The 14913-nt window shown below is 47.7% G+C and overlaps 1 protein-coding gene across 1 annotated transcript; it reads left to right on the top strand.

Annotated features, from left to right (window-relative positions):
* Window positions 1-1443: 1443 nt before the first annotated feature.
* wdr36 (WD repeat domain 36) lies at window positions 1444-14309 on the top strand. The gene is made up of 22 exons (XM_023960812.1): window positions 1444-1687; window positions 2206-2233; window positions 2354-2454; window positions 2537-2654; window positions 2729-2861; window positions 2930-2984; window positions 5666-5798; window positions 5916-6091; window positions 6157-6277; window positions 7140-7205; window positions 7277-7366; window positions 7434-7576; window positions 7648-7765; window positions 9865-10030; window positions 12121-12229; window positions 12589-12668; window positions 12751-12858; window positions 12934-13165; window positions 13236-13355; window positions 13635-13716; window positions 13821-14008; window positions 14091-14309. Exons 1-22 carry the CDS (start codon window positions 1541-1543, stop codon window positions 14238-14240), a joined length of 2664 nt encoding a protein of 887 aa, XP_023816580.1. The 5' UTR covers window positions 1444-1540; the 3' UTR covers window positions 14241-14309.
* Window positions 14310-14913: the final 604 nt, after the last annotated feature.

Genomic DNA, 14913 nt, shown 5'->3' with positions numbered 1-14913 from the left:
GTCCATCAAACTGTCCTCATTTCAGAAACAGATGCTGCTTATTGGTCCAGGATTTATAAACATGATTTTTCTCCTCACAGGTTTTCCATTTGGAACAATAGATACATTCTTTACAGAAACAAAACTATCTTTATCCAACAGTGGTTTGATAATAATATCAGACAATTATTCAATCAACAAGGTCAACTTTACACTCACACCGAATTCCTTCAGTTCTACCAGATCCCTGTTTCTGTGAAGGACTTTTCAGTTGTTTTGATGCCGTTTCCCTCAACCTCACCTATCTTTATAAAGGATCTCCATCTGCTCCCCAACCACAGCTTCACCTGACGGACACTGCTGTGGAAAACTCTGCTTCTCTGCTTTGAGAAATCAAAACAAAGCCATCCAAAGACGGTTCCAGCAGGAGCTAAAGACTGAATCCCCAGCCGGCCAGAACTTTCTGGACTTCACTTCATGGTCCGGTGTGTTGGGAAAAGGTTTGGCTTCTGCCAAACAACAAAGTGAAAGAGGTTTCATTCAAGATCATTCATAGGTTTTATCCAACAAATCAGTATATGCAAAGGCTAAAAAGGGATATTGATAAAAACTGTTCTTTCTGTTCTCAGTCTGAGGAAACGTTGCTGCATTTCTTTTGGACCTGCAAGTCCAATGAAACAATATGGGACGAATCAACAAACTTGATAAAAACTCAGATTTATCCACATTTTACCTTAACATGGAAAAACATTTTATTTGGTTACGTTAATTATGATAAGACATTTTTATCTCAATTTTATTTAATAAATCTTCTGCTTTTATTAACCAAGTATTATATTCACAAATCTAAATTCAGCAATAAAGCTCCTAATTTTCTTGATTTACTAGCCCAAGTTAGATGTTACTTACATTCCATTTTCCCCAGTACAAACAAAAAAGCTATTAAAACGTATCACCTTGCTCAGCTGTATAATTTAATCTAAATTTATTTTCTTGCTTGCTTGTTTTTTTTTGAACATTTCATGTACAGTTTAGTGTTCCTTGTTCTTTTGCTGTATGTCACTTTTGTTCTGCATCAATAATAAAAAAAAAAAAATTAACACATAAAGATATGTTTATATTTGAAATCAGTAAAGTTTCTGAAAAACAAAAATGCAGGAAAACTCTCCACTTTTATTGACAAACAAGCTGTAAGACAAGCCCTAAATTATATTATGTTTTCTTATATTATATTATATTATATTATATTATATTATATTATATTATATTATATTATATTATATTATATTATATTATATTATATTATATTATACTGTTACATTATGTTATGTTATATTAGGACATTTGTATTAGACTACAATTTTATCTTATTTCATCTTTATTTCCTTCTGTGTCATCCATGTGGATGTGATCTTTAAATTAAAATTAATTTTCTTAAAGCGGAACCTTCGCGCCGTCGGTCCATTTTTCGGGTCGGACTCATTTCCGGTTCCCCGCCGCCGCGTGTGTTTTTGTTTCGGAGGCTCCGTTTCACCGTGTCTGTGGGTCTGCTGGCGGCAACATGCCGACCGGCGGCAGCTCCCTTTTCTCCGGTTTCCGGGTCTTGGGTCTTTACTCCAACCACGTGCCGCACGCGTTCCGGTACCACGCGAAGCACCGGGAGTTCTACCTGGTGACGGCGTCGGGACAGCGCTTCCACACTTTCAACGTGAGAACCGCACGTGCACGACTCGCGCTTTTTTGTGTATTTGCTTAAGTTAAATACTGAAGTCACGCGGAGAAAAAGAACAAACGCGGTCGGACTTTCTGTACCGAACAGAGAAACAAGAGTTTAAGGTTTTATTTCCTCACCTTTACTTCTTCCTGCTGGGATTCAGAGTTTTACCCATTTAATTTATAGAGACACTGTAATTAGTGTTTTTTAATATTTCATTTCCCCCCAAAATTAAATCACTTGTGTTAGTATTACTATTTTATTCCTATTTTTAAATCCCGGTACCCCCCCCCCCCCCCCCCCCGTAGGCCAGTTGTGTTTTTTTTACACACGTTTTTCCAGCTGAAAGTGACGTCACACATCGGTATTGTTTACAACTCTCTGACATTTTGAGTAGAATACTAACGGAGTGAGTCATTCATATTTGACGGTCACTCATGGAGATCTGTGTGGCGTCTTCCTGCTGTCTCGAGTCCCAGTCCGAGTTCTGACGCTGTGCTCCGTGTCTGCAGGTGAACCGACTCGGCATCGTAGCTGTGAGTAAGTATCTGTCCCCCCGGATCCGAACATGTTTGAGGAACCATCAGACTGGTTCTTTGGTTCTTTGGATCATGGGAGCTGTGCCCAGAGTCTCTTTGATGCCAGGTTTTGTGTTGCTAGGCAACAGCCTGCAGGATGACATCACCTGCTTGGCCGCAGACCGGATGCTGGTGTTCGCAGCGACGGGTCGTCTGATCTGCTCCTTCTCCAGGAACAAAGAGGTTCTGTTCTGGTTCTGGTTGGGGGTGGTGGTGGTGGGGGGGTCTGTTGGTCTGCTGTTTTAAATAAAGTTTCTCCGTGCAGGTGGTCATGCGTTACCATGGTCACAAACAGGAAGTGCAGCTGCTTCTTCCTCTGGGCGATCAGCTGATCTCCTCAGACTGCGGCGGTGAAGTCATAGTGTGGGACGTGCAGGGGGGGCGTGAGTGTCCGGGGTGGGGCTGGGGCGGTGCTGACCCTGCTGTGCTGTTACCCATCATGCTCCTCTCCACGCAGACGTTTACCTCCAGCTGAAGTTTGACCCCCTCAGCTTTGCCGTGTCGGCCATCATGCATCCCAGCACCTACCTGAACAAGGTGCTGCTGGGCAGCTCCCAGGGTGCATTGCAGCTGTGGAACATAAAGAGCAGGTGAGATGGGGAGGCATCCCCCCCCCGTAGATGTGCTGCAGGTGCTTAATGAGGGTCTCTGTCTGCAGTAAACTGCTCTACACTTTCACTGGCTGGTCAGCAGGAGTCACGGCGCTGCAGCAGGTGAGTCCGCCGATCTAACGCACAACAGCAACGCACGACACCAACACGAAACGGAAACTCATTTTGTATCAGAAACCTGCAAAATGTAGACTTTGCTGCAGACGCTGCAGACACTGCAGACGCTGCAGACACCGGTCGGTCAGAGAACCTTAGAAAACAAACAAGAAATGATGCCGTTACTACGGAAAGTTAATGCATTTAATGAAAAATAGGAGGAGCTTCATTCAAGTCTTTTGTGATTTTTGCTGTAAATTTTTTACAACTACAAAAGCCAAGAACTACAAATATGGTGGACTCATCTGTTCATGAGAACTAGAAGATGAACTGCTTTATGATCTGCATGGCTTTGTCCACAAACGTCACAGAAAAACGTTGGAGAAATATTAAATATGGACCAGGATGAACTGTTTCTGTGTGTATCATGACGACAACATCGGACACAAAGCAGCAAGGTCTGACGGCGACCTGCTGGACGCTCATGTTGGAGGCGTGGTCAACTTTGTCAACTGCGCTATACTTTTTTTAGAATTGGCTTTTATATGTACCGTATTTTCCGGAGCAGCTACTGTTTTCCAACGCTTACAGCCCTGTGGCTAATTTATGGATTTATTTGGCGGCTGACTTGAGCGCTCCGTCGGCACCGGAGTGTGCAGGGACCGGACGTCAGTGGGCACGAAGCGCTCCTCCCTGGAGAGGAGGACTTTAAATTAGCCGGTATCCATCCTGAGCATCCTCTCCATCCTGTTCTTGACGGTCAGTGGAGAACCTTCTCCAACAGGCTAAGGCAGCTTCACTGTCACACCAACCGCTACAGGAGATCTTTCCTACCTCACTCCATTGGACTCTAGTACTCGTCATCCATTTGCAATAGATAAACTCATTTAAGTCTGTTTTACTCCTGAGCTGTCATCCAATACAACTGTTTTCACTGATGGTTCTTTCTGATTGATTGTTCTGTTCTCTGTTGTCACCCATTGTTTGTATGTTTGTATCTTGAGCCTTAAGGCCCGTCCACACCGGGACGAATATTCGCCAGCGTCTTTCAACATGTTTTTTGTGTTCACACCCAGGCGATTTTCGCTGACGATGAGCCGAGCGAACATGAAATTTCATTCCCTGACATTAGATGGCGCTTAATGTAAACAGAAATACTCCTGTACACAAGGTGGCGCTGAGCAACTTTACGATTCTTAAAGTCGCTTTTCACTCAGAAGAAGAGAGCAAGTATTTACGCGCTTGTCAGAATCAAACAAAGAAAACATGAATATTTCAAGCAGCAGTAGCTCCGACTGGTGCTTGGTTCGGGGATATTTTAGAATGTCCGTCAGTGAGTGCATCTTCTTCGTCATTATTGCTTCGCGGCAGTGTAGACGCTACTTGGCGTCTATCTTCTTCGCTGGTATGTGTGCTCAGCAAGGCAGTTTTGTGTTTGAGCGCCCCCAAGTTGTGTTTTACTGTAACTTCAGAAGCTCCAGACACGTGTGCAAAAGCGCCATTCTCATTGGTTGAATAGATTTCGACGCGAGTCGTCAAAAAAAAAAACGAACCCGAGCCATTTTTTTTTTTTTGACGCTTTGACGCGTGGCGTTTTTTCGTGTCGGTGTGCACACTCTCATTGGTGCCCTTTGTTTAGTCACGAGGCGTTAAACGTCGGCGAAATTCGTCCCGGTGTGAACGGCCTTAACGCTGACGCTGCGCTGAGGCGCGCGCCTTTCAGTCGCCGCTGCTCTCTTTTAATGGTCTGTTTTTTGAACCAGCCCTGTTTCTACCATATTGCTGCCGTGACACAGACGGTAGGAGAGGAGAGCTGCTCTCCCGTTCTCCACTCCTTCCACTGCTGCTCCTTCTTAAACACGCACAACAGTGTGGCGACCTGGGGGTTAGCCCCGCCTTAAGCCCCTGAGAGTCATGGGAAGTGGGGTGTAAATGTCCTCATCATAACTGAGGGATGTAATGTTGATTATATGCTTACTGTTATTTACTACTGTTATTTTATGTATGATACCTCAATCAGTAAAAAAACAAAACAAAACCATAACGGAGGAAGCTGTGAACAGAAGTGATTCATGCCGTTTGGCAGATGTGGGTGTGTTCTCATACATGAGCTGTCGCTGCTGGCTCCTCCCACTGTGAGACGGTCAGTCTCAAGCGGCTTGTACTCAGGTGCCCTTTATAGTCCGGAAAATACGGTATATGTTTATTAAAATATTTTTGTAGTCCTATAGAGAAAAGATAAGGACGCGTCTAAGACTTGCAAACATGCTGCTTCACGCTAAAAACTTGCGATTTGTGATATTAGTGATCAATATTCCGATGATTCAACAGTTTCAATGAGAGTCGCATAACGTAAGTTATTCTCCAAATGAGCCTGGTCTGCACAGGAGCCAACATGTAACGTCAGAGCATCTGATTGGTCAATAAATGGATTTATTTATTTAAATACTTCAACCTGACATTAGACTGCTTTAGCACTTTTACAGGAACCATTTAGCGCGATAATTGCCGTGTTGCCCAGCTTGGTACCGCGATACCGTAACCGGGGCAGAAAGACGTTTGTCTTCATTTCGTTTCTAAATGAAATGAAATCAAATGAAGAATTGATCACCGATCAGCTGATGTTTCACAGCGTCCTCTATTGTCGACCACTTTTATTTTGGAATCGTCTGCACTTCCTTTCTCAGAGTCCTGCAGTGGATGTGGTTGGCGTCGGCACGGCGACAGGCCGCATCATCATCCACAACATCCGCCTGGATGAGACCCTGATGAGCTTCACGCAGGACTGGGGGCCGGTCTGCTCGCTGTCCTTCAGGACAGGTATGTCTTTACCTCTCCCTCTTACCTGGCTGGCCACGCCCCTTCTGACCTGGTTGACCACGCCCCCTCTCCTTTCATAACATGTTTGTCTCCTCATGTTTTACTCTGTTCTGTCAGACGGCCCCCCCATTGTGGCGTCCGGCAGTCCTCAGGGCCACATTGCATTCTGGGACTTGGAGCGTCGACAGCTCGCTGCCCAGCAGAGACACGCCCACAGGACAGCTGTCGCCGGGGCAACGTTCCTGCATGGCGAGCCACTGCTGGTCACCAACGGGGCGGACAACGCCATCAAGGTGAGGCGGTCGCAAACGGAGGACTTAACGAGGAAAGCCAGTCCTCACTGTGGTCTTTATCTCAGGTGTGGATATTTGACCAAGAAGGGGGCGGAGCCAGACTGCTGCGCAGTCGACAGGGTCACAGTGCCCCGCCCATTGTCATCCGTCACCATGGCAACGATGGCAAGAACATCTTGAGTGCAGGTACGACCACTACAGGCTTCAGGTCAGAAATGGTGAGCTCTTCTCTGATTGGTCGGGCTTAAAGTGAGCAGCTCTGATGGCATCACTGCGTCTGATGAACAGAGTGGGCGTGGACTCATAGCGGCGGCGTGGAGTCAGGAGCAGACCAAAACAATTCTATTTGAAAAAATCATTTTTGGGACGTAGAAAATATGCTGGTCGGAGCCAAAGTCTCCCAGCTCCGCCCCTTTCTGATGCAGACGAATAGATCCATGAAAGTCTTTGTTTTCCTGGTCTGAGCTGCAATCTGGATCAGAACCAGCCGGATGGATGTATGGATGGTTCTGATCCAGTTTCCAAAGCGTTCCCAGGCATCTTTTCATGATGATGATGTCGTTTTCTAAGACATAGTTTCTGCAGAGCGGCAGGAGTTCATCAGAAATTCACCTCCCATTGTGGGCAGCACTGTTGCCACAGAAGGAAGCCTGCGCTCATTTCCCATCATCCCTTTCATTCCTCCCTCTAGCTCACAGCCCCTCCCACCCTCAAGCTAACGTTAGCGGTGCAACAACATCAGATCCGTCCATCCATCCGGTTCTGATCCAGATTCCAGCTCAGACCAGACAAAGTCTGATCCATGAACAAAGACTGTTTTCATCAGAAAGGGGCGGAGCTGGGAGACTTTGGCCCCGCCCCGCGTATTTTCTATGTCACAAAAAGGATTTTTTCAGATAGAATTGTTTTGGTCTGCTCCTGATTCACAACAATTGAAGAAATTCTCAGAAATGCCGTTTTCTCTAAATTTTCTTAAAACTCCGTTTTCATCGTCTGATGCTGGAAACGCGGCATCAGCAGCTAAGCTCAGTGTTTGCTGCCCCTGCAGGTCAGGACGGGACGCTGCAGTCCTTCTCCACGGTCCACGAGCGCTTCAATAAGAACCTGGGTCATGGTGAGTTCCTGGACCGGTACCGGCTCAGAACGCCCAGAACCGCAGGACTGAAGGTCTGGTGTCATTTCAAGGGTCTGTCTGCAAGAAGAAGGAGAAGAAAAAGAAGAAGGGCTTGTCTTACGAGGAGCTCCGCCTCCCCGCCATCACTGCCTTTTCTTCAGGTACCCCTCCCCCTCTCACCACCTCCCCCCACCAGCGTAGACTCTGACCCTCTCTGTTGATTGACAGCTGTCACGCGTCAGTCGGAATGGGATGGGATCGTGGCGTGTCACCGCGGCCGCCTCGCCGCCACTACCTGGAGTTATTACCGGTCCACCATGGGGGCCCACCACCTGCAGCCGCCGGGAGCCAAGAGGGGATCCTTCGCCTCGGTAGCCCCTCCCACTTCCTGCGGGCTCTACTTCCTGTTTGCTGTGATTGGTGACCTTCTGACTCTGCCCAGGCTGTAGACATCACCGCCTGCGGGAACTTTGCCGTGATTGGTTCATCCTGTGGCCGCATCGACGTCTACAACCTGCAGTCCGGCCTACACCGCGGTTGCTTTGGTGACGGAGGGAAAGGTGAGGCTGAACTGGAATTCTTCTCTACCTCCACATTTGACCCCCAGACCAAGAGATGTGGGACATAAGGGGGGGGGGTCCACATTCCTCCCTACTCACTATCTAGTAGGGGTGTTGGAAAGAATCCATTCAGCAACATATGGCGATAGTTCATTTGGTGAGACTTGTTTCTATTCCAAATGCTGTCAGGATGATTTTCATGTCATTATTTCTGAGCGGCCTTCAGCGTCTGACTCCTGTTTTCACCTTTAACCTCCAACCACTAGTTGGCAGCAGAGAACATGGAGCCTCTTTGAGCAGCTCTGCACCTCAAAACAACAGGAAGACTGCAGCCAGAGGCAGCTGGTTCTGTTGGACTACTTAGTTTTTACTTAGGACGGTCCCGAACAGAAACATGTAACACATAAAAACACGGATTCTGGTTCTTTGGAGCTGCGATCAGAACCAGTGAAGCTCTGCAGCTGCACAGCGCCTGATGCACGGAGACTAAATGCTGTCGGCAAAGCGGTTCTGCAGAACCTTCCAGCTGTAGATTCTAGTTCTGATGGATCAGAGTGATGTGTCCAACGCTCTGAAGAAAGGCCATCGCCGTGGCGATGAGCAGTGAAATCCGTGGTTACTTCAGCGTGTGAGAAAGTGGAGCTGCAGCTGCAGAGCAGACGGTCAATAAAGCATCTGAGCCACATTGAAGCTCTTCATCCTGTCATCCTCATCATCATCACTTTAGTGTTTCTGGGAGTGTTTTTTTCTTTATTTCTAAGGCACCGTTCAGACGCCGGAGCCCTGTTGGAAATAATCAGCACTTCATTTCCTCAGTCAGACTCAGAACCTCATTGGTTTAGAAACATTCATTCCATTTTTATACTGAAAGATATTTTGGTGTGGAAATAAGACAATGTTGACTGTTCCCTTTATATATTTGAAGTTACCAAAATAAAAGCACCATAAATCTGGATAAAAGCAGCTTATCCCTTGTGGGTCCAGATGACCCCCCCCCCCCCCTTCCATTGAGGTGTTCTCCCTACCATGACAAAGGTGGATAAAGGTGGAAAGATTTCATGTAATCCATGGACACCAGTGAAGATCACAAATCATTGAAGAAAAAAGGTTCAGAGCACTGACTAGTGGGTCTAGATGACCCAACTCCCAATGTTAAAGTGCCTAGGATAGCACAGGGGCTAGTGGGTGTAGATGACCCACCTCCCAACGTTAAAGTGCCTAGGATAGCACAGGGGCTAGTGGGTCTAGATGACCCACCTCCCAACGTTAAAGTGCCTAGGATAGCACAGGGGCTAGTGGGTCTAGATGACCCAACTCCCAACGTTAAAGTGCCTAGGATAGCACAGGGGCTAGTGGGTCTAGATGACCCAACTCCCAACGTTAAAGTGCCTAGGATAGCACAGGGGCTAGTGGGTCTAGATGACCCACCTCCCAACGTTAAAGTGCCTAGGATAGCACAGGGGCTAGTGGGTCTAGATGACCCAACTCCCAACGTTAAAGTGCCTAGGATAGCACAGGGGCTAGTGGGTCTAGATGACCCAACTCCCAACGTTAAAGTGCCTAGGATAGCACAGGGGCTAGTGGGTCTAGATGACCCAACTCCCAACGTTAAAGTGCCTAGGATAGCACAGGGGTTACAGATGAGATACGGTTCCAGTGTTTAACATTGTGATCATTATATAAACTGAATTTGACTATTTTATTACAAAGAAATGCGTATTAATATTCAGGTAGAGTTTTTTATAAGTCCAAAAAAAGGAATAGAAATGTTCTGGTACCACATCAGGATACGTTTATATACGTTTATAGAGCATCTCCATGTTCTAGTTTGTCTGAATCTACAATTCCAAAATCCAGAGCACTAAAATTTCCCAGAAGTCTCTGTGAAAAACCAGTGTGCATCCATGCTCACTAGATCAGCAAATATGGACCACAATGCATTGCGTCAGAACATTATTTACCAAAAACTACAGCTCCAAATGCCCCTGTAGTTGGAGCAACAAGGGGGCCAGAGGGGTAGGGGAGGTGTTCCCAGTGGTCCTGGTCTGGGATCTACCGTCACTTGTTCTTCTGGCTTTGATTGGCCCCTTCTGCTGCAGCTCATGACGGGACGGTGAGAGGACTGTCCGTGGACGCGCTCAACCACATGACCTTCAGCATCGCCTCCGATTCGCTGCTGAAGTTCTGGCGCTTCAAGACAAAAAAACAGGAAGACGTTCTGCAGTTGAGTTCAGTTCCAGGGACCCTGAAGCTGCACAGAGAGAGGTGGGTGTGGTCTTCACAGGACCCCCCCCCCCCCCCCCCCCCCCCCCCGGTCCTGACTAGGGGTGTAACGATGAATTGATCCTACGGTCCAACCAGATCCATCCGTCTGAGCAGAGCTGCTAATCGAATCCAAACGGCTTAAACCGTTCAAAGCCAGATAAATCAGTCATGTGGGAAAATCCCAGCCGGACTGAGGTACAGCGGACAGCACACACGTGACGTCATTAACATGGATCAGTCCATTCTAGTCCAATGTGTGGACAGACTTTGAATAAAGTCATGTGACCATCCAGGGTCTAGACCAGGGGTGGGCTGGATCTGGCCCGCCTCCATGTTTGGTCCAGCCCTCTGAACAATATCAGAGACCCATATTTATTTAATTAATCTGGCCACACGATCAAGACATGACCTTTACCATCCCCCCCCCCCCTGCAGTCTGAGCTCCAACCTGAAAGCCTCTCAAATCTCTGTCAAACAGAACTGAAGACAGTCTTTCCTTTCTACGTCACAGTTCATCTTTCCCGGTTTAGTTCATTCTTTCAGAGCGATTATGCTGCTTTTTTTAAACAGCACCCTGTTCTGTGTCCTGATTGGCTGAAGACCCTGTCAATCAATCTCCTCAGTGCCGTGTCTCCTGTTCAGAAACACGGAGTTCTTCAGATCAGATCTTTGTTTTCATTCTAAGATCCTGGATCTAATTTCTATGAAGGTTTGAGAATTTAAACAAGAGAAAAGTGTTTTTATGCAGTGAGGAGTTTTCCTGCCATAAACGTCTGGAATCATTCTCTGTGGATTTCACTGATTATATTTAGAACGTAACTCCTGCAATAGACGAGGAAGTCTGTTCTGGTGAAAAGGTAACAGAAATATGATTAGCTGCAGCAGAAGACACAGAAATGAGCTTTTTCAGTGTCAGTGGATGAGAAACAGACGTGCAGAACACAGAACAGCTGCACAAACAGACGTGAGGAGCTCAAAGTCTCTGCAAAATTATGACGGCAGAGGATCCACTATTTATTGGTTTTTATGTATCAGTTTATTTTCCTGAATTTTTGTCAATCATAGTGTTATCATAATCATAGTTTTATTTCATAAATAATGTTATTTATTTCATTAAAAGGATCATGAATGAATGAAACTTTATTCATATATCACTTTATAACTCCTTGAAGGAACCAAAGGGCTTCACAATAAAAAATGATCTCAAATGGGAACAAAAGTTTTAAACTAAAAACTCTAGAATATTCGGTTTTGGAATATCATTTTCAATATAAATGTTTTCATCTACATTCCATGTTTTTCATTCTCCCTCCACACATCTGCTCCTGGTCCGGCCCTTCTATCCAATTTTAGAACCCAATGTGGCCCCCAGTTAGAATAATTGCCCCCCCCTGGTCTAGAATGTTCTAAGAATGTTCCCTTTGGATTCTCTGGATGTGGAAAAACAACAGTGGTGAACTTTAGGAAACTAACATGTGAATGGATTTGACATTCATTCTAGTTTACTTGTTGGTTTGGACACAGATTTCATTAACTTGATGATCTGGAAGAAATCCAAGAATCTGGAAAACTGTTCAGTAGCAGGAATTTCTGTCTGGAAGTTTGGATGAAGAGGATCTGGATCCACTTTAGGTCAGATGATCTGGATCCACTTTAGGACAGAGTATCGGATCCACTTTAGGACAGAGGATCGGATCCACTTTAGGTCAGATGATCTGGATCCACTTTGTGACAGAGGATCTGGATCCACTTTGGGACAGAGGATCTGGATCCACTTTGGGACAGAGGATCTGGATCCACTTTAGGACAGAGGATCTGGATCCACTTTGGGACAGAGGATCTGGATCCACTTTGGGACAGAGGATCTGGATCCACTTTAGGACAGAGGATCTGGATCCACTTTGGGACAGAGGATCTGGATCCACTTTGGGACAGAGGATCGGATCTAGTCAAAGCGAATCGTTACAGCCCTAGTCCTGACCCATGACCTTCATCTGGGTCTCGGTCCACTCTGACAGAGTCCAGACGTTCAGAGTGGGCCGGCATCCGGGCCGTTGCTGACAGCCTTGACCCTTTTTCTGTTTTGTCAGTGGGATGCTAGCTTTAGCATTTGACGACTTCACGCTGGCCATCGTGGACATAGAAACCAGACGGACGGTCAGGAAGTTTGCCGGTCACCGTGGAAACGTCAACGACATGGTGGGTCTGGTTGGCTCAATATTTGTGTGGCACAGACCCTGAGGTTACCCAGAACTTCAGACCCTGACACCAGAGGGCGCTCTGGACCTGATCCCGCCCATCTGGACCAACACCATCCAGGGTTGGTTTGGTTTGGGTTTAAACCAAAAAAATGTAAATCTGGTCCAAAGTCAAGCTGACTGATCTGCTATGGTTGATGGCTGGGGATCAGATGACAGACCTTTAGAGGAACCCAGAGTTCCTCTAAAGGTCTTCCTAAAGTCCTCAGGGCCTGGTGGCTTCTGCAGGTCTGGAGCCGTGTATCCAGAACATGGCACCAGGAGAACCTTTGCTCAGGATGAATCTGTGTTTCCTGTCAGACGTTCAGCCCTGACGGCCGATGGCTGGTCACCGTGGCCATGGACTGTACCATCCGGACATGGGACCTCCCCTCTGGCAGGTAAGGACCGCACCTCCTGAGGAACCGACAGCTGTTCTGGATGCTCTCAGGACCCGTCGTTGCATTCTGGTCTTCTCTTTAGTCTGGTGGACTGCTTCCTTGTTGCCGTGGCGCCCGTCAGCGTGTCCATGTCACCAACGGGAGACTTTTTGGCGACGGCTCACGTGGATCACCTGGGCGTGTTTCTTTGGTCTGAACCAATCCCAGTTCATGCTGAGGCCTTTGTGAATGCGTTTCAGCCAATCACTGTTGTTTTCTCTCTCAGGACCAATAAGAGTTTGTGTGGACCTGTGGGGCTCCGCCCCCTCCCAGCTGACTACCAACCAGCCGAGGAGACGATTCCCGGCATTACTGCTGAGGACGAAGACCTTGAAGTGCCTTCAGAGGAGGCTGACGATGTGTATCAGTCAGCTGAGCAGTTGGGGGCGGAGCTTGTGACTCTGTCTCTGCTGCCCGAGTCCCGATGGAAGAGTTTGCTGCACCTGGATGACATTAAGGTGGTCTGGAGGAATGTGCCGCCCGTCAGCCTCAGAGTTGGACTTTCCTCACAGGTGTGTTTGTTTTCAGAGACGGAACAGGCCTACGGCGCCCCCCACCCCTCCGCCCTCTGCCCCTTTCTTCCTGCCCACACTTCCTGGTCTGACACCTCGATTCAGCTTACCTGCAACAGCTGACTCGGACGCACAGGTACACCAGAACTCCGGCTCCGCCTCCTGGCATCACCCATTAACGCAGTTCACATCGTCTTGGTGGGTGTTAGGCTCGGCCCCCAGGTGCGGTAGAGGCCCTGCCCACCTGTGGGCCGAGCACGGTCCTTCCATTGTGTGAAATGTTACCGTTTTCCCGCCTTTCTTTAAAAAACCAGCGGTTTTGGATGTTAATGAAGTGTCTGCTGAACAAAACTCCTCCCAGTTGTGCTTTCTCACCTTGAGGTGGGTGGGGCCGTTTCTCTCTGGTTCCTTTCAGTCCAAGGTACTGCCTTTGGGTTTGCTGGCTCAGAGGTCCGAGTTCGGTTCTGCTCTGGAATCCGCTCAGCAGTCCGGGTCATGTGAGTTCTGGTGTTTTTCAGCGTTTTTTCCTGCTGTGATTCTGAGCTTACAGCTCAGTTCTGGTTCTGAAGAGTCCAAACCTTTAATCCTTCCAAACCTGCAGATGATCCACCGCTGCGCCTCCTGAAGGACTTGGGGCCAGCCGCGCTCTCTGTGGAAATCACCTGTCTATCATCAGAGGGGGGCGGAGCAGGCAGCCTGCTGCATGCCTTCATCTGCATGATTGACAGCATGCTGGCCAAGGGGCGGGACTTTGACCTGGCTCATGCGTACCTGGCTTTGTTCTTGAAGGTCAGCCAGAGGCCAGCAGCAGACTCTTATTGTGAAAGGACAGCACTCTTCCTGCCTCACAGTTTCGTTTGTTGTCTTCCAGCTTCATTTGGCGGCGGTGGCGCAGGATGCGGTTGCCATGGAAGCCCTGCAGCAACTGGCATCCCGGCTGGAGGCCGTGTGGGCGGAGCTTAGAGCCTCATTCAATCAATCCTTGTGTCTGCTGTCGTACACCAAAAGTGCACTGCTGTGACACGCGTGTTCTGCACGTGCACAGACACGTGCACAGACTGTTGTTTTGATTAAAGTTGTTGTTTCTTCATTTGTCTGAAGTTCTTCATGATGTGGGAACAGAACATTCAGAACCAGCACCATTTGGTTAGACAGGAAGTGGGGACGTCACATGACAGGTTCATGGTCACATCTGGAACAACAGATTCTTCATGAAGGTTCAGGAACATCCTGCTGATTCAAGTCCTGATCCAGTCTAAGTGGCTTTGAGATGGAAGGAAGATCCGTGAGGCGTTTCCTGTTTGACCTTAAGGTCGACCGTGAGGCGTTTCCTGTTTGACCTTAAAGTTGACCGTGAGGCGTTTCCTGTTTGACCTTAGGGTCGACCGTGAGGCGTTTCCTGTTTGACCTTAAAGTTGACCGTGAGGCGTTTCCTGTTTGACCTTAGGGTCGACCGTGAGGCGTTTCCTGTTTGACCTTAGGGTCGACCGTGAGGCGTTTCCTGTTTGACCTTAAAGTTGACCGTGAGGCGTTTCCTGTTTGACCTTAAAGTTGACCGTGAGGCGTTTCCTGTTTGACCTTAGGGTCGACCGTGAGGCGTTTCCTGTTTGACCTTAGGGTCGACCGTGAGGCGTTTCCTGTTTGACCTTAGGGTCAACCGTGAGGCGTTTCCTGTTTGACCTTAAAGTTGACCG

This window comes from Oryzias latipes, chromosome 12 (genome assembly GCF_002234675.1).
Source record: "Oryzias latipes chromosome 12, ASM223467v1".
NCBI lineage: Eukaryota > Metazoa > Chordata > Actinopteri > Beloniformes > Adrianichthyidae > Oryzias > Oryzias latipes.
Note: the sequence above shows the minus strand (reverse complement) of the source record. Positions and strands in the feature narration are given on the sequence as shown.

Coding starts and splice junctions, on each gene's coding strand:
- wdr36 (XM_023960812.1), top strand. CDS start 1,541: ATGCCGACCGGCGGCAGCTCCCTTTTCTCCGGTTTCCGGGTCTTGGGT. Junction 7,206..7,276: donor CAATAAGAACCTGGGTCATG/GTGAGTTCCTGG, acceptor TGTCATTTCAAG/GGTCTGTCTGCAAGAAGAAG. Junction 12,669..12,750: donor TGGGACCTCCCCTCTGGCAG/GTAAGGACCGCA, acceptor TCTTCTCTTTAG/TCTGGTGGACTGCTTCCTTG.